The 26,988-nt window shown below is 40.0% G+C and overlaps 1 protein-coding gene across 1 annotated transcript in view; it reads left to right on the top strand.

The window, feature by feature from the left end:
• The window catches only part of LOC133536415 (voltage-dependent N-type calcium channel subunit alpha-1B-like), a 446,201-nt gene that overhangs the window by 388,210 nt on the left and 31,003 nt on the right, over positions 1-26,988 (top strand). Inside the window, exons 38-44 of the mRNA XM_061876915.1 lie at positions 1,380-1,476; positions 10,317-10,422; positions 10,488-10,595; positions 10,691-10,800; positions 17,286-17,449; positions 22,024-22,153; positions 22,221-22,361. Of these exons, the coding sequence (XP_061732899.1) occupies positions 1,380-1,476; positions 10,317-10,422; positions 10,488-10,595; positions 10,691-10,800; positions 17,286-17,449; positions 22,024-22,153; positions 22,221-22,361 (856 nt within the window). The remainder of the gene's footprint in view (positions 1-1,379; positions 1,477-10,316; positions 10,423-10,487; positions 10,596-10,690; positions 10,801-17,285; positions 17,450-22,023; positions 22,154-22,220; positions 22,362-26,988) is intronic.

Genomic DNA, 26,988 nt, shown 5'->3' with positions numbered 1-26,988 from the left:
TCATAGCGTACCAAAGTCGTACTAAAACATTTTGATAGATTTTTGAGCGCCATGTGTAGTGAAGTGAAGTGAATTATATTTACATAGTGCTTTTCTCTAATGACTCAAAGCACTTTGAATTGTGAAACCCAATATCTAAGTTACGTTTTTAAACCAGTGTTGGTGGCACTGGCAGCAGGTGGGTAAAGTGTCTTGCCCAAGGACACAACGGCAGTGACTGGGTTGGCAGAAGCCGGGATCGAACCTGGAACCCTCAAGTTGCTGGCACGGCCACTCTACCAACCGAACTATAAGCCATGGGGCGGTGTAATGTTCTATATTTTAAATGGAACATATAAAATGTTGGTTTAAATGATTGATTGAAACTTTTATTAGTAGATTGCACAGTTCAGTACATATTCCGTACAATTGACCACTAAATGGTAACACCCCAATAAGTTATTCAACTTGTTGAAATCGGGGTCCACGTAAATCAATTCATGGTGTTGTTAACTTTAGACCCCGGCGTGGCGAAGTTGGTAGAGTGGCCGAGGGTTACTGGTTCAACCCCCACCTTCTACCATCCTAGTCACGTCCGTTGTGTCCTTGGGCAAGACATTTCACCCTTGCTCCTGATGAGTCCTGGTGAGCGCCTTGCATGGCAGCTCCCTCCATCAGTGTGTGAATGGGCGAATGTGGAAATACTGTTAAAGTGCTTTGGGCTCCTTAAAAAGTACAGTCTACACGTATCTCTTATGTTTGACTGCCATCTACTGGTCACACTTATTATTACAGCATTTACCAAATAAAATTGCTTCAAGGTGGGTATGCTCAACCCAACTTATTCCTTACATTAGGCGCACCGGGTTTTAAGGCGCACTGTTGAGTTTTGAGGGGGAAAAAAGCTTTTTGTATGCACTCGATAGTTCGGAAAATACGGTACATAAGATGGAAAATGAATATAAAATAGTACTAATCTGGCTCTACGATTGTCTTACATTAAAGCCATTTTACCTGCATATATTATTCAGTAGAATCATTCATGTTTATACTTGTAAACAGTACAAGTCTGCTATAAGGAGTATTCTTTTAACGCGACCTGCTCTCTAATTTCTGATTCTGCTGGAATCCGTCCACCCAACATTTCTGTCTAGGGAGTTCTACAGCGCTTCCTCCCTAACATCTTAAATCCAACTTGGATTTCCACGTCATGATAACCTGGAAATCTTATTAACAAGGATTTCTGTGTCCCCCTTCTCTTTCCACTCCTCCCTCTCCTTACCATTTTTTGTATGTTTTTGTTTATGGATGAAAACTTCCTGACCCCTCCCTTCATGTCCCCCACGGGAAATCTCCACCCCTTCCCTCCATGGCCTCCTATTATCTTCTCTGCGGAAAAGCGGCCGCATGCCATATCGTGATATGTACGAGATGCTCCGAGACATGTCCCCTCCTCTAGGTTTGGGAAAGAAATGCCCACCCCGCATCGCCTATAAGGTAGAATCTCTCCCTCCTCATCTTTCCTTTCCCTTCTTCAATTACTTCTGCTTCCCTGCGTCCGAATGTCTCACATTCACAATCTTCTGGAATGTCTCTTGTCCTGTTTTAAGACGCCATGAGAGTGCCATGCTTTGTGGGGGTTTGTTGACTTGTAACTAAGTTTGCTTTGACAACATTCATTTGTAGCCAGATTATATTAGTTCATTGTCCTTATGGAGATAAAATGGTGTCGTTTTACGTAAAAACACAACAAAAAAGATTCAGAAACAAAATATATAGATTTGAAATTTAAAGAAATAACCTCGGAATCAGGAGGAACGGTGTGGTTTGGAACCTAGTCAGTGGCTTAGTGGTCAGTGTCCGCCCTGAGATCGGTAGGTTGTGAGTTTAAACCCTGGCCGAGTCGTACCAAAGATGATAAAAATGGGACTCATTACCTCCCTGTTTGGCACTCAGCCTCCAGGGTTGGAATTGGGGGTTAAAGGCCTACTGAAATTAGATGTTCTTATGTAAACGGGGATAGCAGGTCCATTCTATGTGTTATACTTGATCATTTCGCGATATTGCCATATTTTCGCTGAAAGGATGTAGTAGAAAAGCCTTGCCTTTACTGGGAGTAGCAGACGATGTGCGCGTGACGTCACGGGTTGTAGGGCTCCTCACATCCTCACATTGTTGATAATCATAGCCACCAGCAGCAAGAGCTATTCAGACCGAAAAAGCGTCAATTTCCCCATTAATTTGAGCGAGGATGAAAGATTCGTGGATGAGGAAAGTTAGAGTGAAGCACACACACACACAAAAAAAAAAAAAAGGCGACGGCTGTGGGACCGTTTCAGATCTAATTAGACACATTTACTATGATAATTCTGGAAGATCCCTTATCTGCTTATTGTTTTAATAGTTTTTAAGTGAGATTGTAAAGTCATACCTCAAAGTCGGAGGGCTGCGGAAAAGGATGTAGTAGAGAACATCGATGATAAAGTTCGCAACTTTTGCTCGCTAATAAAAAAGCCTTGCCTTTACAGGAAGTAGCAGACGATGTGCGCGTGACGTCACGGGTTGTAGGGCTCCTCACACCCTCACATTGTTTATAATCATAGCCACCATCAGCAAGAGCTATTCGGACCGAGAAAGAGTCAATTCCCCCATTAATTTGAGCGAGGATGAAAGATTCGTGGATGAGGAAAGTTAGAGTGAAACACACACACACAAAAAAAGAAAAGGCGACGGCTCCAGGCGGAGGCCGTGGGACCGTTTCAGATCTAATTAGACACATTTACTATGATAATTCTGGAAGATCCCTTATTTGCTTATTGTTTTAATAGTTTTTTAGTGAGATTGTAAAGTCATTCCTCAAAGTCGGAGGGCTGCGGAAAAGGATGTAGTAGAGAACATCGATGATAAAGTTCGCAACTTTTGCTCGCTAATAAAAAAGCCTTGCCTTTACCGGAAGTAGCAGACGATGTGCGCGTGACGTCATGGGTTGTAGGGCTCCCCAGATCCTCACATTGATTATAATCATAGCCACCAGCAGCAAGAACTATTTGGACAGAGAAAGCGACAATTTCTCCATTAATTTGAGCGAGGATGAAAGATTCGTGGATGAGGAAAGTTAGAGTGAAGCACACACACACACACACACAAAAAAAAGAAAAGGCGACGGCTCCAAGCGGAGGCCGTGGGACCGTTTCAGATCTATTTAGACACATTTACTAGGATAATTCTGGAAGATCCCTTATCTGCTTATCGTTTTAATAGTGTTTTAGTGAGATTGTAAAGTCATACCTCAAAGTCGGAGGGCTGCGGAAAAGGATGTAGTAGAGAACATCGACGATAAAGTTCGCAACTTTTGGTCGCTAATAAAAAAGCCTTGCCTTTACCGTAAGTAGCAGACGATGTGCGTGTGACGTCATGGGTTCTAGGGCTCCCCACATTCTCACATTGATTATAATCATAGCCACCAGCCGCTAGAGCGATTCGGACCGAGAAAGCGACAAGTTCCCCATTAATTTGAGCGAGGATGAAAGATTCGTGGATGAGGAAAATTAGAGTGAAGCACACACACACAAAAAAAAAAAGAAAAGGCGACGGCTCCAGGCGACGGCAGTGGGACCGTTTCAGATCTATCCATCCATCCATTTACTACCGCTTATTCCCTTTTGGGGTGGCGGGGGGCGCTGGCGCCTATCTCAGCTACAATCAGGCGGAAGGCGGTGTACACCCTGGACAAGTCGCCACCTCATCGCATGGCCAACACAGACAGACAGACAACTTTCACACTCACATTCACACACTAGGGCCAATTTAATGTTGCCAATCAACCTATCCCCAGGTGCATGTCTTTTGAAGTGGGAGGAAGCCGGAGTACCCGGAGGGAACCCACGCATTCACGGGGAGAACATGCAAACTCCACACAGAAAGATCCCAAGCCTGGATTTGAACCCAGGGCTGCAGGAACTTCGTATTGTGAGGCAGATGCACTAACCCTTCTGCCACCATGAAGCCTGTTTCAGATCTAATTAGACACATTTACTATGATAATTCTGGAAGATCCCTTTTCTGCTTATTGTTTTAATAGTGTTTTAGTGAGATTGTTACGTCATACCTCAAAGTCGGAGGGCTGCGGTGAACGCCAGTGTCTCTCAGAGAAGCCAATGGAGGAGCCAATATCACAGCTGCCTTTTTGAGCTGCAGGATGAGGTCACATAATCCACTGAAGTCTCTGGTAAGAGACAACTTAATATCACAATTTTCCCATCCAAAAACTTGCTGGTTGACATAGAGAAACGTGTTAAAGCTTCACTACAAACAAAGAAACACCGCCTGTGTTTCGTTGCTAAAGGCAGCTGCAATCCACCGCCTTCCACCAACAGCATTCTTCTTTGACGTCTCCATTATTAATTAAACAAATTGCAAAAGATTCAGCAACACAGATGTCCAAATTACTGTGTAATTATGCGATTAAAAGAGACTACTTTTGGCCGTGTGTGGTGCTGGGCTAATATGTCCGCTACAACCCGAGACGTCACGCGCACGTGTCATCATTCCGCGTCATCGTTCTGCGACGTTTTCAACAAGAAACTCCGAGGGAAATTTAAAATTGTAATTTAGTAAACTAAACCGGCCATATTGGTATGTGTTGCAATGTTAATATTTCATCATTGATATATAAACTATCAGACTGCGTGGTCGGTAGTAGTGGGTTTCAGTAGGCCTTTAAATCCCCAAAAAATCTCCCCTTACCTCCCAGGGGCTGATGGGTGATGGGTCAAATGCAGAAGACAAATCTCACCACACCTAGTGTGTGTGTTACAATCATTGGTACTTTCAATTTAACTTTAAAAGTTGTTTCATCCTGGTCGTGGAACTGTGGACCAGTTTTATACTCTCGGCAGGGTCCTCGAAGGTGCATGGGAGTTTGCCCAACCAGTCTACATGTGCTTTGTGGACTTGGAGAAGGCCTTCGACCGTGTCCCTCGGGAAGTCCTGTGGGGAGTGCTCAGAGAGTATGGGGTATCGGACTGTCTGATTGTGGCGGTCCGTTCCCTGTATGATCAGTGTCAGAGCTTGGTCCGCATTGCCTGAAGTAATTCTGACCCGTTTCCAGTGAGGTTTGGACTATGTCAAGACTGCCTTTTGTCACCGATTCTGTTCATAACTTTTATGGACAGAATTTCTAGGCGGAGTCAAGGCGTTGAGGGGTTCCGGTTTGGTGGCTGCAGGATTAGGTCTCTGCTTTGTGTGTGGTCCTGATGGCTTCATTCGGCCAGGATCTTCAGCTCTCGCTGGATCGGTTCGCAGCCGATTGTGAAGCGACTGGGATGAGAATCAGCACCGCCAAGTCCGAGTCCATGGTTGTCGCCCGTAAAAGGGTGGAGTGCCATCTCCGGGTTGGGGAGGAGACCCTGCTCCAAGTGGAGGAGTTCAAGTACCTAGGAGTCTTGTTCACGAGAGGGGGAAGAGTGGATCGTGAGATCGACAAGCGGATTGGTGCGGCGTCTTCAGTAATGCGGACGCTGTATCGAGCCGTTGTGGTGAAGAAGGAGTTGAGCCGGAAGGCAAAACTCTCAATTTACCGGGCGATCTACGTTCCCATCCTCACCTATGGTCATGAGCTTTGGGTCGTGACCGAAAGGATAAGATCACGGGTACAAGCGGCTGAAATAGTTTCCTCTGTCCCTTCGAGATAGGGTGAGGAGCTCTGCCATCCGGGAGAAGTTCAAAGTAAAGCCACTGCTCCTCCACATCTAGAGGAGCCAGATGAGGAGGTTCGGGCATCTGGTCAGGATGCCACCCGAACCCCTAGGGAGGTAGGTGTTTTAGGCACGTCCAACCGTTAGGAAGCCCCAGGACACGTTGGGAAGACTATGTTTCCCGACTGGCCTGGGAACGTCTGAGAATCCCCCGGCAGGAGCTGGACAAAGTGACTGGGGAGATAGAAGTCTGGGCTTCCCTGCGTGTGTTTGAGGTAATTGTCCTGTTAGAACACCTAACACCCAACTGCGCCCAAGACCCAACCTTCGGGCTGATGATTTTAAATTGTCCTGAAGAATTTGGAGGTAATCCTCCTTTTTCATGGTCTAAATTACTCTCTCTAAAGCACCAGTTCCATCGGCAGCAAAACAGGTTTAGGGCATAATAACACCACCACCATGCTTGACGGTAGACATGGTGTTCCGGGGATTAAAGGCCTCACCTTTTCTCCTCCAAATATATTGCTGGGTATTACGGCTAAATTTCTGTTTTCATCCGACCTCAGAACTTTCCTCCAGAAGGTCTTATCTTTATCCATGTGATTGGCATGAAAAAAAGTTTGGCTGGAAAACAATCTGTAACCCAGAAAAAAGACAACATTTTGTTCGATAATATATATATGTTTCCAATATTTTTGGGGGTTTTGGGGGGGTTTACAAATTATTATTATTTTTTTTTAAATTTCATTTCCATATTTTGGTTTGCATAAAAAGACACACATTGTATATCTGCAAAACTTGGCGGCAGGAACACATTATGTGATTATTATGTGATCCTAACATACCGGTATGTTATCGCTATGACAACTGTTTACCTAACGTGAGTTGTTCCAAGAAGAGCACACATTTTTTATTTGTTTACATTACCCACATCTGAAAACAGTGGCACAGTAATTGAATACGTATTGTCGAATATAATTTTCTGTTCTGCGTTCTGCTCGTCTTCGCCCTGATGACTGCATCTTCTCATTTCAAAGGCTTTCTTTCCGCCCGACGCTCACTCATTGGGAATTCTAACGGCTGGCTTTTGTGATGTGTTGTTTTGTAGTGCAAAACTGCCGCTCCCTATTTTTGTGTTGCATGGTCTATCTCTGTTTGTTTCCCCACGATGTGTGCAGACAAGCATGTCTCGTCCTGCCTGCCTCACTATGAACTGAAATGTGCATGACAGAATGAGGTGCAACATTTCAATGAAGCCATGCACTTAATGCATTAGCTTCTATTGAAGTCAAATATGGAAATGTTTTCCAGAACATGGTTGTAGGTTTACTAAATAAAAAGCAGAATTTTGAAGGACGGGAAACTTAGAATATTTGGCAAGTTTTCTAAACTTTTTGAGACATTTTCATCCTTTGATATCATAAGAATATACAGCCAGACATTGCGGATACATAAATGTACCTTTCTGTATATCCCTAAAGAATATATAATGGAACCAGTTTATGTTGGACTGGCTGATTCGCGTCAAGATACAATAAGTAGTTGTTAACATAACCGAAACAAGTCAATGCTTGCACATAGGGATGGGGACTAGATTCTGTACTTCTTGTCGGTCCAGGCCAAATTCCGCCGTACGTTTTTGTACGTGACATCACATCTGGTTGCAAACTTGGCACCAAAGAGGAAAAAAGTGAAAGGTACCCATCCCTGCTTGGGCATTCACTTGTGTCTTTGACCACAGATACAAGGAAAATGGATGATATTTAGACTTAGATTTAGACAAACTTCAATGATCCACAAGGGAAATTGTTCCACACTGTAGCTCAGTTACAAAGGATGGAAAGAGTAAGAATGGAAAGTAGAATGCAGGTATAAAGTAGACTAAAAATGTAAATAGTCAAGGAAATAAAGAAAACGCATTGAATGAGAAGGTGTGTCCAAAGTTTTGGCCTGTACTGTACCTAATTTATGCGTGATCTGTACCCCAGTGGTTATTTTTTACGGTCTGGATCATGGGTGTCAAACTCTGGCCCGCTTGAGGCAATATCAAATTAACATTAAAGCTGGCCCGCCGGTAACACCACATTCACCGCTAATACTCATACTTGCCAACCCTCCCGATTTTCCCGGGAGACTCCCGAAGTTTAGTGCCCTTCCCGAAAATCTACCTGGGCAACCATTCTCAGGATTTCCACCCGGACAACAATATTGGGAGCGTGCCTTAAAGGGGAACATTACCACAATTTCAAAAGGGTTAAAAAGAATAAAAAATCAGTTCCCAGTGGCTTGTTGTATTTTTTGAAGTTTTTTTCAAAATTTTACCGGTCCCGGAATATCCCTAAAAAAAGCTTTAAAGTGCTTGATTTTTGCTATTTGCGATGCGACTATTCATTTCCTTGTGACGTCATACAGTGCTGCCAATGTAAACAAACAATGGGAATACCACAGCAAGATATAGTGACATTAGCTCGGATTCAAACTCGGATTTCAGCGATTTAAGCGATTCAACAGATTACGCATGTATTGAAACAGATGGTTGGAGGATGAAAGTATTGAAGAAGAAACTGAAGATATTGAGCGAATAGCTATTGACGCTATTCATAGCCATAGCATCGCCGGTAAAATGTGCGGACCAAACGATCAAGACTTTCGCATCTTTTGACACTGGAGCAACTTAAATCCGTCGATTGGTAAGTGTTTTTTTTTCGCATTAAATGTGGATGGAAGGAAACGTAATATAATTGCAAATGCATCTGCAGGTTATCCATACATCTCTGTGCCATGTCTGCTTTAGCACCGCCGGTAAATAGCATGTTAGCATCGATTAGCGTAGTATGTTAGCATCGATTAGCTTGCAGTCAACATCAACAAAACTCACCTTTGTGATTTTGTTGACTATCGTTGCAAATGCATTTGCAGGTTATCCATACACATCTGTGCCATGTCTGTCATCGCTGGTAAAATGTGGAGACACTCCAGCACATTCAATGGGGGTCTGGCGGCAGACACTTTGGCATCTTCGGGCCAGTGGTGCAACTTGAATCCCTCCCTGTTAGTGTTGATACACCCTCCGACAACACACCGTCGATGCATGATGTCTCCAAGGTTCCAAAAAATAGTCAAAAAAACGGAAAATAACAGAGCTGAGACCCAATGTTTACAATGTGTTGAAAATGAAAATGGCGGGTGTGTTACCTCGGCGACGTCACATCCTGATGTCATCGCCTCCAGAGCGATAAACAGAAAGGCGTTTGATTCGCCAAAATTCACCCATTTAGAGTTCGGAAATCGGTTAAAAAAATAGATGGTCTTTTTTCTGCACCATCAAGGTATATATTGACGCTTACATAGGTCTGGTGATAATGTTCCCCTTTAAAGGCACTGCCTTTAGCGTCCTCTACAACATTCCGTCACGTCCTCTTTCCCTCCATACAAACAGCGTGCTGGCCAAGTCACATAATATATGCGGCTTTCACACACACATACTTGGTCAACAGCCATACAGGTCACACTGAGGGTGGCCGTATAAACAACTTTAACATTGTTACAAATATGCGCCACACTGTGAACCCACACCAAACAAGAATAACAAAACACATTTAGGGAGAACACCCGCACCGTAACACAACATAAACGCAACAGAACAAATACCCAGAACCCCTTGCAGCTCTAACTCTTCCGGAATGCTACAATATACACCCCCCGCTACCACCAAACCCCGCCCACCTAATTTTTTATTTTATTTTCGAATTTATTAGCCTGTGGGAAAAGTTAATATTGATATTTACTTCAGAAGGCTGCAAATAGAATAGAGGCGTTAATTTTTTTTAATTAAGTTTTTTCGTTTGTTTTTTGAAAGTTGATTTTGCACTATTACGTTATATAACCTCTGCCTGTTCCATGGGAGGAAGTCGGAGTACCCGGAAGGAACCCAGGCAGTCACGAGGAGAACATGCAAACTCCACACAGAAAGATACCGAGCCTGGGATTGAATCCAGGATTACTCAGGACCTTCGTATTGTGAGGGAGATGCACTAACCCCTGTACCACCGTGCTGCCCTATTTAAGCCTTGCTTGTTCAATATTCAATGCAAAACTTGTTTGGGTCCCTATTAAAAGGTTAATTTGTTCAACCTTGGCCCGCGGCTTTGTTCAGTTTTAAATTTTGGCCCACTCTGTATTTGAGTTTGACACCCCTGGTCTGGATGATTACTCATTTTACGCATTTTTTTAAAATAAAGCATTGATATTTAAATGATTACAAAAAAATAAATAATTAATATAGATCAAATACATTTTTATACACTCTTAACTCCCTGAATACCTTTTTGTCCTGGCATTACTTAACTGGGCAACAATTATTTCCCAGTGTATTATTGATATATGAAAGAATTTCAACTAAAAATATTAACATTTAACATGAAAACATTCTTTAAAAAAAACAAAACCCTAATTGTATTCATAGGAACACAATAACAGTCATGACCAAAAATAGAGCAAAAATGTACTTGAAAGGACCAAAATGTCTCCAATATACTCAATGGGTTCTTAATCCTGAATGTTGCCTCCTCAATTACAGTCTTGCAAAATCACGTTTCCTCCCTTCTTCTTCTTCTTTTTTTCCCCTGACACTTTTATTAGCGTCTGGTGAAGATGAACATGCCTATTGCGGACGACAACACCGTGCATTTCACCTCCACGCTCATGGCTCTGATCCGCACTGCCTTGGAGATCAAGCTGGCATCCGGTGAGTCTTTATTTGCGGCCGGAATGACAACTTTTGTGAATAATTGCAATATTACACTTCCGCAGGGGTTTTGGCACAACACGTGTGTGATATTGACCTGAAGAGAGAGCTAACCAGAGTGTGGCCCAACTTGTCGCAGAAGTCTATTGACCTGCTGGTGACACCACATAAATGTACGATCTCCTTAAGGACCGACAAGGCATCATTATCCGTTACTGTGTTTACAGTAACGGAAAAAAAAAATGCATTTCTCTCTGCTTTATTCCAGACAATGAACTGACTGTAGGGAAAGTGTATGCAGCACACATGATCTTTGATTATTACAAGCAGAATCGTGCCAAAAGACTCCAGCTGCAGCATCCTTCTGGAGGACATCAGGTAAGCTCAGTAGTGGAAGCTGAAGTCCACGTTTAATGAATGGGACTTGGGAAAACCTGGTCAGAATTAGGGTTAATAATAATAATAATAATAATAATAATAATACATTTTATTTGTAAAAAGCCCTTTACGTTGAGCAAACAACGTCAAAGTGCCACAGTGTAAAAAAATAGTAATAATAAAAATAAATAAATTATAAAACTAGAAACAGCCCAATAGCTATAACAAGCATGCATGTCTATAGAAAGGCTTTTTTTTTTTAAAAAGATGGGTTTTTAAGCCTTTTTTAAAAGCATCCACAGTCTGAGGTGCCCTCAGGTGGTCAGGGAGAGCATTCCGCAGACTGGGAGCAGCGGAGCAGAAAGCCCGGTCTCCCATTGTTCGAAGCTTGTTGTACGGTATACCGGTATTGGTATATGTGGATATCTTGCTCTTCCGGGTTCTTCGGACCACCAAGGACGGACATGACAGCCTTGTTCATCTTTGTGAACAATATTTTATTTTCCGATTAAAGTTCTTTCTGTTGCTTTTTAGCCATCAGTGTATGTCTCCGTCTTGCTTTCGCTCGTGCCCATGTTCGTGTTTGCTCGCCACCATCAACCCTTTCTCCTTCCCGACTGCTGCCTTTAACAGAGTGATTAGATAAATGCACCCAGCTGGGCCATATACGCACCTGTCGATGATCTCGAAGGCGGTCCTTGCACACCCCGCTTCGCTGCAGGTCCGCATGCCACGCCACCCCCCTCCCACAGTATATTAGCGCGATACTAATGAATGATATTCGGTACTATACCGCCTCTAAAAAGTACAGGTACCCAAAATTTTGGTATTATACAAAACTTGTCAAAGTTAGTTGGTGACGAACCCCAAGATGCAGAGAAGGAGGGAGGCATTTTGCAGGAAAACATGATTTAATTTAAAACACTAAGACAAAACCCAACAAAGGGTACAAACAAAAAGCGCACACGTGGGTGGATAACAAACAAAAAAGGACTAGCTTGGAAGCTAGCAGGTATCGAGCAAGAAACAGAAGTCGTACTTGGCGGTTCTAGGCATGCTTACATGAGGGGGCAGTAAGAAATGTGAAGGGGGCATCATGTGTACACATCATGCTCCAGCACTTTTTTTCCTATGCTTATAGTAACGATGCTTTCTTCATTGAAATGGGTCTTTAGCTATGTGTCCAACCCCAACCTGGAGTAGTGGATTGCACTTTGTCAGGCCTCTACCTTCAGACCTGTCCAACTTGGGTGTCCCACCTGAAGACCAAGCTCCTGCTGGTATAGCTTTTACGGTCACTGAGGCACGCAAACCCCCTGACCACAATAAGGTGGCAATCCCTCAGGGGGGAAACATTAACAGCGCTGCCATATTTCCGACAGGGGAAACAGAAGCAGGCGTCTCGCACCACAGAATACTCTAGCCATGGTCGTGTGCGGTACCAGGCAGGATTGAATTATCTTAATGTTGTACCAAATGCACGCTTTGGGTAGCCACCCAGTATTGGCTGAGATGGTGCGTTGCCATTTAAGTTACTGGGTAGCTGAGCAGGCTGCTTTGGGGGAGCGCTTGTTGGGGGGACGGAGGGAGCTGGTGCAGGAGAAACAGTGCTTGCTTGTGCTAAAGGTGCAGTATTGCTAGCTGCTGTCCCTGATGTACCAGCAGTGGTGTCATTGCTACTACTACATGCAGGAGCAGGACTAGAATTTTTAAATGCTCTGAAAAATGGATGCATTACTGAGCATTAACTTTCTCTTTGTGAGCTGCTGGAAGCTGGAGCAGAAAATAAGTAAGCTTGAACAACAACAGAAAAAACCTGCTGTGATTACATGAAGAAAAACAACAACAGTACAGGACTACAGCCTGGGGCGGGGCTTTACGTAGGGGTCTGTCAGACAGAGGTCACTTGTCTTCAGTTCGTCACATGCAGTGGACGTGGGCCAGGGGCGTCGCCAGACGGATTTCACTGGGGCACGTGCCCACTGTTGAGCTGCAGTACCCCAGTAAAAAATTCACCAATAAAAAACAACATTTCAGAGTTTTAAGTCTACATAACATAGACAACAGCGCACATACTACTTAGTATGGTAATTGATTGCTACTGTATTCACTCCACGAAACAATGAGCACATGGCTAATTAATATGGTAATTTATTCACGTGTGGATTGAGACTTCGGTTGAGAGAGAGAAAGAGAGAGAGAGAGGGGGGGGGGGGGGGGGGGTGAGAATCACTGCTGAGGTACGTAACGTTAGCCAACAACAATTTGTTAATTACATTATTTTGATTTTGAGTTGACTCAAACTGTAACTCCTAGATGGATTTAAGAAAGTTATTGGCCCGCAGCAGGGAAGAAGCAGCGAGGAATAAGAGATGTAAGTGAAGTCCTAGCTAGCTAGGCAACATCATTGTCTTAAGTTGATGCTAAGTTAGCTAACGTTATTCCTTGTATCAAGACAAACATATTAATTCGCTGTACGAGCTGTCCGGGGAATTTCCAATCAACATGAAACATAATGTTGGTTATTGTCTGCTGGTTCTGCATCAATGATGATTTGGAGTCAGCATGTGTGAGTTGAGTGCTTCTCAAATGGTTTATTATCAGGAAGAAAAACATTTTTCCATATCATCAAGTCGTTAGCCAAATTTTTAAATCATTCAAGTTTATTTCACAGAAAAATAGCACAGTAGACTTGTCTTGTTAATCGGTGTGACTTTGACTAAAATAATCTTGTTTTGTCACCAGAAAAATGGCTACAGCTAAAGCATCTGGTTTTGTTTCCTGAAAAAATAGTAACATTTCTGTATGTGTTTTCAGAAAGATGGCTGAAAATATCGGGTTTTGTTGCCCCATTTAGATTTTTAAAAAATATATTTCCATGTCTGTCCTGAGTCCTCCTCCAACTTGTTAGTCGGTTTGCCTTTTGCTAAAATACTCACTAATAGTCACTAGAAAAAAGGCTAAAATAATCTGGTTTTGTTGCCACAATTTGATTTTTTTCTCCCTAAACTTATTTTTTCCATGCACACATCTGACTGCAACTCACTGAAAATGACACACAATCCACTTTTATGTCACGAGCCACCAGTTGGGAACCACTGGTCAACTGTATAACAGTTACTGTAATATTTCCATGTCTGTCCAGAGTGATTGACCACTTTGCAAAAATGAAAAGGAGACGTTACAGTTTACTTCTCAGAAAATGATTCCCTGAACAGAAACACAACAGTTGTTCATTTATTGTACTACTCTGGCTTTATTGTTTTGTGTATATTTTATAGTTTTGTGTATCTGAAATAGGATTAGCCACATTGCCATAAATGGAAATTAAATAATATAAAAGAACCCAGAGATGTAGGGGTGCTTTATTTTTTGTTTTTCTTTTGTAGATGTTAAATTTGCAGATGATTACCGCAATATATATTTCAAAAAGATTAATTGCTCTTCCTTTTGGCTTTTACCAGTAGCAGTTTAGAAGTCTGGAGTAAAAAAGTGCACAAGTAGGTCAAACGCATTAGTTAATTTCAGGTGGTTAATCAAAGATCCATACAACATCATCTGATATGATTTCATAGTTTGAAGCACTATTTATGTATTTTTTATGATAAATAAGAGCTAAAAATGTTTTTACTTGCGCGCTTTGCACACTTACATGAATTATTTGTGCCCCAGTACAGTATTAGGTCTAGTGACGCCTGTGGCTCAGGGCCTCCGCTGTCACTGCTCTCGTCAAGTTGTAAAAAAAAAAAAAAAAAAAAGGAACTCCGTAGCACCGAAAGTCCGCGACCGTAAACGTGTTTATGACAGATAAGACTACACAAATACACCCATCCTAACAAGTATATGATAAATGTAGAGAGCTTTTCCTTTTCTTTTACTTTCATACTGCAACAGTGATTGGATGTTTACTGAGGGCTGAGGTGTGTGTGCGGGTGTGTGTCTGCTGCGCAGCCTGTGGAATGTTGAATACACGCACAGCGGAGGGAGGGATGGGAGGGAAGCTGACACTACTATATCGTGTGTGTCCCTTTTTCGGCGGATTTTTCCGCCAGTGCAGATAATTTTGTCAACTCGTAATGTAGTAATTTTGTGAATTTATTAAAATTTGCTTTCTCAAATTTTGATTTGAGGGGGCAAGACATTTATTTAAGGGGGCTCTGCCCCCTCTTGCCCCTGCGTAAAGCCAGCCATGCTTATAATATGAAAACAAACTTGGAAGCAGGGAACAAAAGACAGTAGCTACAAACCACTATCAAATATAGCTCACTGCAACCATGCATTGACATAATACGACACGACACGACAGGCAGAAACGACAAATAATCCAGCACTTACTGAGGGACGAAAGCAGGTAAAAATAGGAGCGGGCTGATTGACACCAGGTGCCAATCAGCCACAGCTGAGGGGAAACAGCGCTCAGGGAAAAAGACAGAAAACCAACAAACTAAGAGCGCTGACAGGAACTAAAAACAAGAAATACTACACACACAGAGGAAAAAACTAAGACACAGACAAACTGTCAGGGGCAAGCCTGACAATACTAGTTTAAAGCATCCAAACAACAGAAGAATAAATGATTATTACATTTTAACAGAAGTGCAGATAGAACATGTTAAAAGAGAAAGTAAGCAGATATTAACAGTAACTGAACAAGTAGATTAATAATTCATTTTCTATCACTTGTCCTTAATAATTTTGACAAAATAATAGAATGGAAAATGACACAATATGTTACTGCATATGTCAGCAGAATAAATTAAGAGTCATTGTTTGCTTACTTACTAATAAAAGACAAATTGTCTTGTATGTTCACTATTTTATTTAACGACAGACTTGCAGTAAGAAATATATGTTTAATGTACCGTAAGATTTGTGTAGTTAAAATAAAGTCAATAACACCATTTTTGTTGTACTCTTTATTTGGAAATGTATCAAAATACATTTTGATACCAGTACAGGTACCACAATATTGGTATCGGGACAACACTAGTTAGAATGTATTTTGATCTTGACCTTGATTTAATATTAACCTTTTAAAACATAAATGATAAATGATAAATGGGTTGTACTTGTTTAGCGCTTTTCTACCTTCAAGGTACTCAAAGCGCTTTGACACTACTTCCACATTTACCCATTCACACACACATTCACACACTGATGAAGGGAGCTGCCATGCAAGGCGCCAACCAGCACCCATCAGGAGCAAGAGTGAAGTGTCTTGCTCAGGACACAACGGACGTGACGAGGTTGGTACTAGGTGGGATTTGAACCAGGGACCCTTGGGTTGCGCACGGCCACTCTCCCACTGCGCCACGCCGTCCCTCATGAGTCAAGTTATTTGTTTGCTTTACACAAGAAGGTGCAGATATAAATAAATTACTGTACAGATAAATATATTCCACTTTTGCATATGCATCCATGTTTACGAATGGATGTTATATTGTCTTTATAGTCCAGCTAGTTCATCCATTTTTGGGGGGGAATTGAGGGGATTATTATAATGCGTTCAAGAGTCTTATGGCCCGAGGGAAGAAGCTGTTACAGAACCATTGAAACTTTTGCCACAACTTTCTGAAAATGCTTCCACAAATTCAGGAATTTAGGCCACGACGATATTGGTCTACAAACAATCCGATGTCGCAATAATTATATTTAGAGATGTCCGGTAATGGCTTTTTTGCCGATTATCCGACAATGTCCAACTCTTAATTACCGATTCCGATATCAACCGATACCGATACATACAGTCGTGGAATGAAGACATTATTATGCCTAATTTTGTTGTGATGCCCCGCTGGATGCATTAAACAATGTAACAAGTTTTTTTTTAAATAAATCAACTCAAGTTATGGGAATTTTTTTTTTTTTTTTAACATACCTCAAAAAAGCAGCTTGGAATTTAGGACGGTGGGGTTTGGTTATTGGGGGTGTATATCGTAGGGTCCTGGAAGAGTCAGTGCTGCAAGGGGTTCTGGGTATTTGTTCCATTGTGTTTATGTTGTGTTACGGTGCGGATGTTCTCCCGAAATGTGTTTGTCATTCTTGTTTGGTGTGGGTTCACAGTGTGGCGCATATTTGTAACAGTGTTAAAGTTGTTTATTCGGCCACCCTCAGTGTGACCTGTATGGCTGTGTGTGTGAAAAGCCGTAGATATTATGTGATTAGGCCGGCATGCAAAGGAAGTGCCTTTTAGGTTTATTGGTGCTCTGTACTTCTCCCTACGTCCGTGTACACAGCGGTGTTTTAAAAAGTAACAAATTCTACTTTTTGAAACCGATACCGGTAATTTCCGATATTACTTTTTAAAGCATTTATTGGCCGATATTATCGGACATCTTTAAATTTAGGTAATATTGTTTTTAGTTAATCTCCAATTAATCTGGAAAGCACATCAAAGTACAATGTAAAGATGTAATATAGATCTACTGTAATATGAAAAGTGATTTGCGTGATAATTTTTACAACTGCTGTCTTTTGTCTTGCAGAGTAAACTGAGCGCCTTTTTTCGTCCGTTACTTCCTCTGGGCCACACACAGGAAGTAGAACCCCCAATACCAAGTCCCAAACAGATCTTACCTTTTCAAGCAGAATCAGAGACCAAGGACACGTCACCTCTGCCACCTCTCACCTCCGTCAACAAGGACACAATGTGAGTGTTTGATCAGAGAATACTAAAATGATTATTCACATTGCTGTCAAAACTCTTGCGACATTTTTTGATCGATCATGTGTTAAAGTACACACATTAATTCAGGTTTTAGGTTTTCTTTTTCAGCACAACTCCAAGGTAAATTTGATTGTTCAGTGGTTGGATTAGATTACTGTTTTTGTGTTTAATGGGGCATTGCACTTGTTAAAAAAAATATTGCCCATCGTTCACAATCGTTACGAAAGACAAGAAAGACAAGAATACACGTGTATTTTTTTAAAGATCCTAAAAAATTAATTTTTTAAAATGCAGCTAATGGGAGTCAGGATTGTAGCCTTCAAAGCCTGTGAAACAACTTTAAAACACTCCATCAATCTTTTATATACACACTGTAAGTATATACCATATTTCATTGAATTGCCGCCGGGGCGCTAATTAATTTAAAACCTCTCCTCACTCCTGCGCTTACCAAGGGCATGTGGTAAAGGTAAGCATGCGCTAATTAATTTAAAACCTCTTCTCACTCCTGCGCTTACCAGGGGCATGCGGTAAAAGTAAGCATGCGCTAATTATTTTAAAACATCTTCTAACCCCAGCATTTACCAAAGACATGCAGTACAAATTTGAGTGTGATGTAAGGATACCATCATGAAAAGCACATTTAATAAAAAGAAGTATTTTCAGCACCAAAGGCTTGGAATAACCTACAATTGAATATTCAACTTAAAACCCTTGTTACTTTAATTGAGTTTAAAGCTTCTGTGAAGGGATTGCAGTCTTCCTTGTCTGTATAAACATGTGTCATATGAGCAAGTTTTAATGTTGTAAATGTGATGTTTTATGTGTTGTCTACCGTTTTTATTGTAACCTTGCTGCTGCCCTCTTGGCCAGGTCTCCCTTGGAAAAGAGATCTTTGATCTCAATGGGATTATTACCTGGTTAAATAAAGGCTAAATAAAAAAATAAAAGAAAAATGGTCTTACCTTTACTTATAAATGAAATCCATGCCAGCTCCTTCTGATCAAAAGCATTGATAACTTGTTTATAGAAGTCTTCCTTATCTTACTTCTGTTTTAAAAGTATCGATGGAGATCTTCCTTTGTCGCCTCCTGCCTCGATTGAAAATCCGGTTTAGAAAACTGCTATCAGACCGCTGCTATCAGTTAGCTCGGGTGCGGGTGACGACAGAATTACCCTCTGACAACTCCCCCTCCCGTTCTGGTCCGTGGGTGATCTCTTTATCCCACCGCTGCCAACATGAAGTGTTAGTTATTGTATAAATAATATACTGGGTACTTAGGACTGGAACATGCTTTATTTCCGCGTTATATCCGTCCCATCACAATACACGTCACTCATTTCACTTTTTCTGCAGCAGAGTAGTCGCAAGAAGGATCACTAGCGCCCTCTACCACCAGGAGGCGGGAGTCATTTAACGACTCATATTTAACAGACGCAGCTACGTTATTGTGACGGTCTCAAGCCGTCGTCTTGTGGGTTCCCAGGACCACCAAGGAAGGACATGGCTTGAGCAGTTTGACTTTGTTTATTTTTCAATAAAACCTCAGTCCAGCTCGCTCTTCCGCACCTCCTCTCCACTCGCTCGCCGCCATCTTGGGCAGGGCTACAGCGTGCCCTCCCTGTCTGTCGGACCGTCGGCTCCACAGGTATATTAATAAAACATAGCCGCTCTCTGTTCTTTTTAGCATACCGGTATTCAATAGCTTGAACTTTAAATCCTACTGAATGGCTTTTAGTGATTTAGAAGTAGCTCAAACACTGCAGACTGCGGATGGATTTTAGCCGCTATCTAGCTAGCCATGTCTTAAAGCACCTCTTCCTGAGGGTGTTTCAGTGTTATAACTTCACCTTTATTGTTAGTTTTTAAGGCAAAGTTCTCGCTTTTCTGTCTACACACTGTGTCTGCTTGTAAGTACTCCGTGATTGTGCGCTGCCGAACATGCTCCTCTGCTCGTAAAACCAGCAAAGTTGAAAGTACCAATGATTGTCACACACACACACTAGGTGTGGTGAAATTTGTCCTCTGCATTTGAGCCGTCACCCTTGATCACCCCCTGGGAGGTGAGGGGAGCAGTGAGCAGCAGCGGTGCCGCGCCCGGGAATAATCTTTTGATGATTTAACCCCCAATTCCACCCTTTGATGCTGAGTGCCAAGCAGGGAAGTAATGGGTCCCATTTTTATAGTCTTTGGTATGACTCGGCTGGGGTTTGAACTCACAACCTACCGATCTCAGGGCGGACACTCTAACCACTAGGCCGCTGAGTAATGACACGGCGTGACGACGGAGGGTGTTGTAGCAGTACTTTTTAGAGGTGGTATAGTACCGAATATGACTCATTAGTATTGCGGTACTATACTAATACCAGTATACCGTACAACCCTACCTGTGAGTCAAATATTTAGTTACAGTATTTCACGTACCGTATTTCCTTGAATTGCCGCCAGGGCGCTAATTAATTTAAACCTCTTCTCACTCCGGCATTTACCAAAAGCATGCGGTAAATTTAGGCCTGCGCTCATAAATTTGAGTGTGATGTAAGGATACCATCATGAAAAGCACATTTAATTAAAAAAAACGTTATTATGGTCTTACCTTTACTTATAAATAAAGTCCATGCGCAGCTCCTTCTGATCAAAAGCATCGATAACTTGTTTGTAGAAGTCTTCCTTATCTTTCTTCAGTTTTAAAATTTTCTCGGTCTCGATGGAGATCTTCATTTATTACCTCCTGCTTCGATTGAAAGTCCAGTTTAAAAAACAGTTGTATTTTAGATATGTAATCTTCCATGTTAAAAGTGCAAGCGAGAGGAAAAAATAAACGATCGCTGCTCACTCTTGCTGCTTGATGTCACTTCTTCTGCAGCCGAGTTGTCGCAAGAAGGACCACTAGCGCCCTCTACCACCAGGAGGCGGGAGTCATTTAATGACTCATATTTGACACACGCAGCTACGGTATATTAATAAAACATAGCTGCTTACTGTTCTTTTTAACATATTCAATAGCTCGGAACTGAAATCCTACTGAATAGCTCTTAATCTTCTTCCCTTTATGCGATTTCAAATGACTGAAATCAGCCTCCTCCATTTGGAAAATGACGACAGGTGAAGTGTCACTCGTGACGTGACGAGTTTGACCCGGCGGAAATTTTTGGCCAGGGGTCACCAACACGGCGCCCGCGGGCACCAGGTAGCCTGTAAGGACCAGATGAGTCGCCCGCTGGCCTGTTCTAAAAAAAAAGCTCAAATAGCAGCACTTACCAGTGAACTGCCTCTATTTTTTAAATTGTATTTATTTACTAGCAAGCTCGTCTCGCTTTGCTTGACATTTTTAATTCTAGGAGAGACAAAACTCAAATAGAATTTGAAAATCCAAGAAAATATTTTAAAGACTTGGTTTTCACTTGTTTAAATAAATCCATTTATTTTTTTACTTTGCTTCTTATAACTTTCAGGAAGACAATTTTAGTGAAAAAATACAACCTAAAAAAGGATTTTAGGATTTTTAAACACATATACCTTTTTACCTTTTAAATTCCTTCCTCTTCTTTCCCGACAATTTAAATCAATGTTCAAGTAATTTTTTTTTTTTATTGTAAAGAATAATATATACATTTTTAATTCTTCATTTTAGCTTCTGTTTTTTCGACGAAGAATATTTCTGAAATCTTTCTACAAACTTATTATGATTAAAATTCAAAAAAATATTCTGGCAAATCTAGAAAATCTGTAGAATCAAATTTGATTCTTATTTTAAAGTCTTTTGAATTTCTTTTATGATTTTTCTTGTGGAAAATCTACAAGAAATAATGATTTGTCTTTGTTAGAAATATAGCTTGGTCCAATTTGTTACATATTCTAACAAAGTGCAGATTGGATTTTAACCTATTTAAAACATTTCATCAAAATTCTAAAATTAATCTGAATCATAAAAAAATACTAATGATGTTCCATATTTTTTTTATTTTTTCAAAAAGATTCGAATTAGCTAGATTTTCTCTTTTTTTTTCGGTTGAATTTTGAAATTGAAAAAGAGTCGAAATTGAAAATAAACTATGTTTCAAAATTTATTTTCATTTTTTTCCTGTTTTCTCCTCTCTTAAACTGTTCAATTAAGTGTTTTTTTTCATCATTTATTCTCTACAAAAAACCTTCCGTAAAAGGAAAAAAAACGTACGACGGAATGACATATATATATATAAATATATATATAGATTTATTTATTAAAGGTAAATTGAGAAAATTGGCTATTTCTGGCAATTTTCTCAAGTGTGTATCAAACTGGTAGCCCTTCGCATTAATCAGTACCCAAGAAGTAGCTCTTGGTTTCAAAAAGGTTGGTGACCCCTGGTCTAGGCATATGCTAATTATTCGGCTAAATGAGTTTGACCCAGCAGTAATTCAAGGCAGGCGCATTCAAGGAAATACGGTATATTCTGTTACAATGTTATAATGCTAGCTTTTAAGCATTTTCTTGTTTTATCAATATGTCCATTGAGGCAATCACCTTGAATTTGCAACATTATAGTCCGAGCTGTTCTTTTTTTTTACGCAGGCTCGACCAGAAGAGTGCCATCAAACACTCCCAGTCTGGTGACGTCTCCCAGGCAGCTTTGAGACCTAAAGGCCGGAGGAAACTTCAAAGAGGCCAGTCAGAAGATGTGCCGTGCTCCACGAGGCCTCAGGTTGGTACACACACGCAAATTCGCTAAAAAAATAAATAAAATAATGAACATTATTTGTTCTCCAAAGGTTCACCAGGATGTGGTGTTTCTTCTTCAGGATGCTGTTGAGATGAAGCCGGTTGAGAACATGTCCGACAGAGAAACATACTCGGGTTTAGAAGGTCACGGCAGAGCTTCTTCCCTGCCTCGACTTAATGCAGAGTTCTACGTAAGTCTTTCGTATTTATGTTGAAAATATGGCTGATAGAACAGGGAGACTCTGTGGATAATTGGGACTCAATTAATTACTTAAAAATCAAATGTATCTGCAGAATACAATCGAATATTGTGAGCTAGGAGACTTAGCTCGATTTTCCTATTGAAATAAACACTTTGACTTAAATATCAACTCTGAATACAACATATTTTTTAAGAAATCAATTCCGAATCATGTTTTTAATATCAGTTGATCGTGTTTTGTCAATTACATATCATCTTATTGGCGACTTGCTGAGATCCCGGCCCATTCGTTATATGAAGGATTGCGCAATCGCATGCTCGGTCATCTCAGATTTATGCTTTGTATTCTGATCCGAAAATGTGCAAATTCAGAGATTTATACAAAACATTTTTAAAAAACGGCTGGAATCACTCCAAAAAAAACTTTTATAACTAAGAATAGGTACCTTTTCACATTATGCCAATTTTCGCATGCTCGGTTCATCTCAGATTTATGCTTCGTATTCTGATCCGAAAATGGGCAAATTCAGAGATTTCTACAAAAAAATGTTTAAAAAAACGGCAGGAATCACTCAAAAAAGAAGCATTTATAACTAAGAATAGGTACCTTTTCATATTATGCCAATTTTCGCATGCTCTGGTCATCTCAGATTTATGCTTTGTATTCTGATTCGAAAATGTGCAAATTCAGAGATTTCTACAAAAAAATGTTTAAAAAACGTCAGGAATCACTCAAAAAAAACCCCATTTATAACTAAAAATAGGTACCTTTTCACATTATGACAATTTTCGCATGCTCGGTTCATCTCAGATTTATGCTTCGTATTCTGATCCGAAAATGTGAAAATTCAGAGATTTCTACAAAAAAATGTTTAAAAAACGTCAGGAATCACTCAAAAAAAAAAACATTTATAACTAAAAATAGGTACCTTTTCACATTATGACAATTTTCGCATGCTCGGTTCATCTCAGATTTATGCTTCGTATTCTGATCCGAAAATGTGAAAATTCAGAGATTTCTACAAAAAAATGTTTAAAAAACGTCAGGAATCACTCAAAAAAAAAAACATTTATAACTAAAAATAGGTACCTTTTCACATTATGACAATTTTCGCATGCTCGGTTCATCTCAGATGTATGCTTCGTATTCTGATCCGAAAATGTGCAAATTCAGAGATTTCTACAAAAAAATGTTTAAAAAACGGCTGCAATCACTCAAAAAAAAACCCATTTATAACTAAGAATAGGTACCTTTTCACATTATGCCAATTTTCCTATGCTCGGTTCATCTCAAAATTATGCTTTGTATTCTGAGCCAAAAATGTGCAAAAAAAAAAAACATTTATAACTATAATAGGTACCTTTTCACATTATGCCAATGTTCGCATGCCCGATTCATCTCAGATTTATGCTTTGTATTCTGATCCAAAAATGTGCAAATCCAGAGATTTCTACAAAAAAAATGTAAAAAATGTCAGGAATCACTCAAAAAAACCCATTTATAACTAAGAATAGGTACCTTTTCACATTATGACAATTTTCGCATGCACGGTTCATCTCAGATTTATGCTTCGTATTCTGATCCGAAAATGTGCAAATTCAGAGATTTCTACAAAAAAAAGTTCAAAAAACGGCTGCAATCACTCAAAAAAAAAAAACATTTATAACTAAGAATAGGTACCTTTTCACATAATGCCAGTTTTTGCATGCTCGGTTAATCTCAGATTTATGCTTTGTATTCTGATCCGAAAATGTGCAAATTCAGCGATTTCTACAAAAAATGTTTAAAAAACGGCAGGAATCACTCCAAAAAAAAACATTTATAACTAAGAATAGGTACCTTTTCACATTATGCCAATTTTCGCATGCTCGGTTCATCTCAGATTTATGCTTTGTATTCTGATCCGAAAATGTGCAAATTCAGAGATTTCTACAAAAACATTTTTAAAAAAGGGCTGGAATCACTCAAAAAAAACTAACATTTATAACTAAGAATAGGTACCTTTTCACATTATGCCAATTTTCCCAGTACCAGAGAATCGATACCGGTACTCAACGGGACCAAATTTGCTCACGTGTTGATAAATGTTAATTATTTAAAAATACAATCATTTTTTAAATTTAACATTTAACAGTGAGACGATAATTGAATATAATTTGCAAGTATGCCTTTGTTTCAGTTTGTCTTATACATCAAGAAGTAGTCTTTGCCATTAAGTTGAACGTGCCAGTCATGTCTTTTGTTGAGCCCTTACAAAGTATTTATACTGTAAGTACTGTACTTACATACAGGCTGTCTGATTATAATGTCCATCTTAGATGTTGTCGTTGTTATTACCAAATATGGAGTTATTTTTTATTGATTTTAGCTGAAGCACAAATGCCAGATTTTATGACTTGTATTATGATCAGGAAATGTGCGAATTCAGCGATTTCTACAAACAAAATTCTTTTAAAATGGCAGGAATCACTCAAAAAAAACATTTATAACTAAGAATAGGTACCTTTTTACACAATTAAATACCTTGCCAATTTTCCCAGTACCAGATAATCAATACTGGTACTCAAAAGGACCACATTTTTAGGTGTTCATGTGTTAATAAAAGTTAATTGTTTAAAAATACAATATTTTTTTAAATTAACATTCATTAGTGAGATAGATGATAATTGAATATAATTTGCAAGTATGCATTTGTTTCAGTTTGTCTTATACATTAAGAAATAGTCTTTGCCATTAAGTTGAATGTGCCAGTCATGTCTTTTGTTGAGCCCTTACAAAGTATTTATACTGTAAGTATCGTACTTACTACACACAAGCTGTTTGATTGTTAAATCCATCTTAGTTGTTGATGTTGTTATTACCAAATGTGAAGGTGTTGAAATCGGCATGTAAAATCGCTATTTCTAATTAGTAGCATCCATCCATTTTCTACCGCTTATCCCTTTCGGAGTTGTGGGTAGGGGAGGGGGGTTGCTGGAGCCTATCTCAGCTGCATTCGGACGGTAGGCGGGGTACACCCTGGACAATCTTTTTCTCTATATTACGTATCCCACGGCCTTGTGATGAGGTGGCGACTTGTCCAGGGTGTACTCCACCTTCCGCAGCTGAAATAGGCTAAAGTGGCCCGCCCGCGACCCCGAAAGGGACAAGCGGTAGAAAATGGATGTATGGATACATATTACATGTAAATTAACATCCTGCGAGCGCATTCTGAAAAACGGAGCTTGATTTTTTTTACTGCTTTCTATCATGCATTTCTTGCTTTGTTGGAATAGAAAACTCCAACATTACATACAGTGGGGCAAAAAAGCATTTAGTCAGCCACCGATTGTGCAAGTTCTCCCCCTTAAAATAATGACAGAGGTCTGTAATTTTCATCATAGGTACACTTCAACTGTGAGGGACAGAATGTGAAAACAAAAAACAGGAATTCAAATTGTAGGAATTTTAAAGAATTTATTTTTAAATTAGGGTGGAAAATAAGTATTTGGTCGACCATTCAAAGCTCTCACTGATGGAAGGAGGTTTTGGCTCAAAATCTCACGATACATGGCCCCATTCATTCTTTCCTTAACACGAATCAATCGTCCTTTCCCCTTAGCAGAAAAACAGCCCCAAAGCATGATGTTTCCACCCCCATGCTTCACAGTAGGTTTGGTGTTCTTGGGATGCAACTCAGTATTCTTTTTCCTCCAAACACGACGAGTTGAGTTTATACCAAAATGGATACATGGATGATACAGCAGAGGATTGGGAGAATGTCATGTGGTCAGATGAAACCAAAATAGAACTTTACCCACATTTGCGGTTCTCTCCAAGGTTTCTTATAGTCATTCTCATCGGCGTTCCACTGGGTTGTGAGTTTTTCCTTGCCCTTTTGTGGGCGCTGATCCGCGGATGTCGTTGTGGCTTGTGCAGCCCTTTGAGACACTTGTGATTTAGGGCTATATAAATAAACATTGCTTGAACCTCAATGAACCCAAAAATACCTTAAAATAAGTATATTCTCACTAATAACAACTGTACTACTACATAAGTACATATTTTCTATTGTTTCATTGAAAATATAACAGCAAAAGTCCATTTGGATGTCATCTGTTTTAATATAAGACAGAATTGAGTTAAAGTCATGATTTTTTTTTCTCATGCTTGAAATAAGAAATTGTTACTTTAAAAAAGTTGTTTTATACTTGTGAGTGTTGATGACACAGCTACAGCTTTGCAACAGTTGATATTCTAGTTTCAAGCATGTTTTACTCAATATAGGTCATCAAATCTCAGCAACAAGCTGTAATATCTTACTGAGATCATTTAGGACCAAAACCCTTGAAACAAGTAAAACACTTTAACATAAAATCTGCTTAGTGAGAAGAATGATCTTATCAGACAGAAAATAAGCAAATAACAGCCTTATTTGAGATATTTCATCTTATTTACAATTCAGTTGACATCCCTCAACTTAAGCGGCTGTCAAAATAATGGAAAATAGCTTTGACAACGCACATACGCAAATCTTTCTTTTTTTTTTTCAACCTACACATTTTTTTTTCAAAACTGTTTGTTTTGAAAGTAGGGTGAAATTACATCAAAGTGAATTTTTCTCCTGGGATTCAGA

Source organism: Nerophis ophidion, linkage group LG17, assembly GCF_033978795.1.
Source record: "Nerophis ophidion isolate RoL-2023_Sa linkage group LG17, RoL_Noph_v1.0, whole genome shotgun sequence".
In the NCBI taxonomy this organism is placed as follows: domain Eukaryota; kingdom Metazoa; phylum Chordata; class Actinopteri; order Syngnathiformes; family Syngnathidae; genus Nerophis; species Nerophis ophidion.
This window is presented reverse-complemented; position numbering and strand designations above follow the sequence as displayed.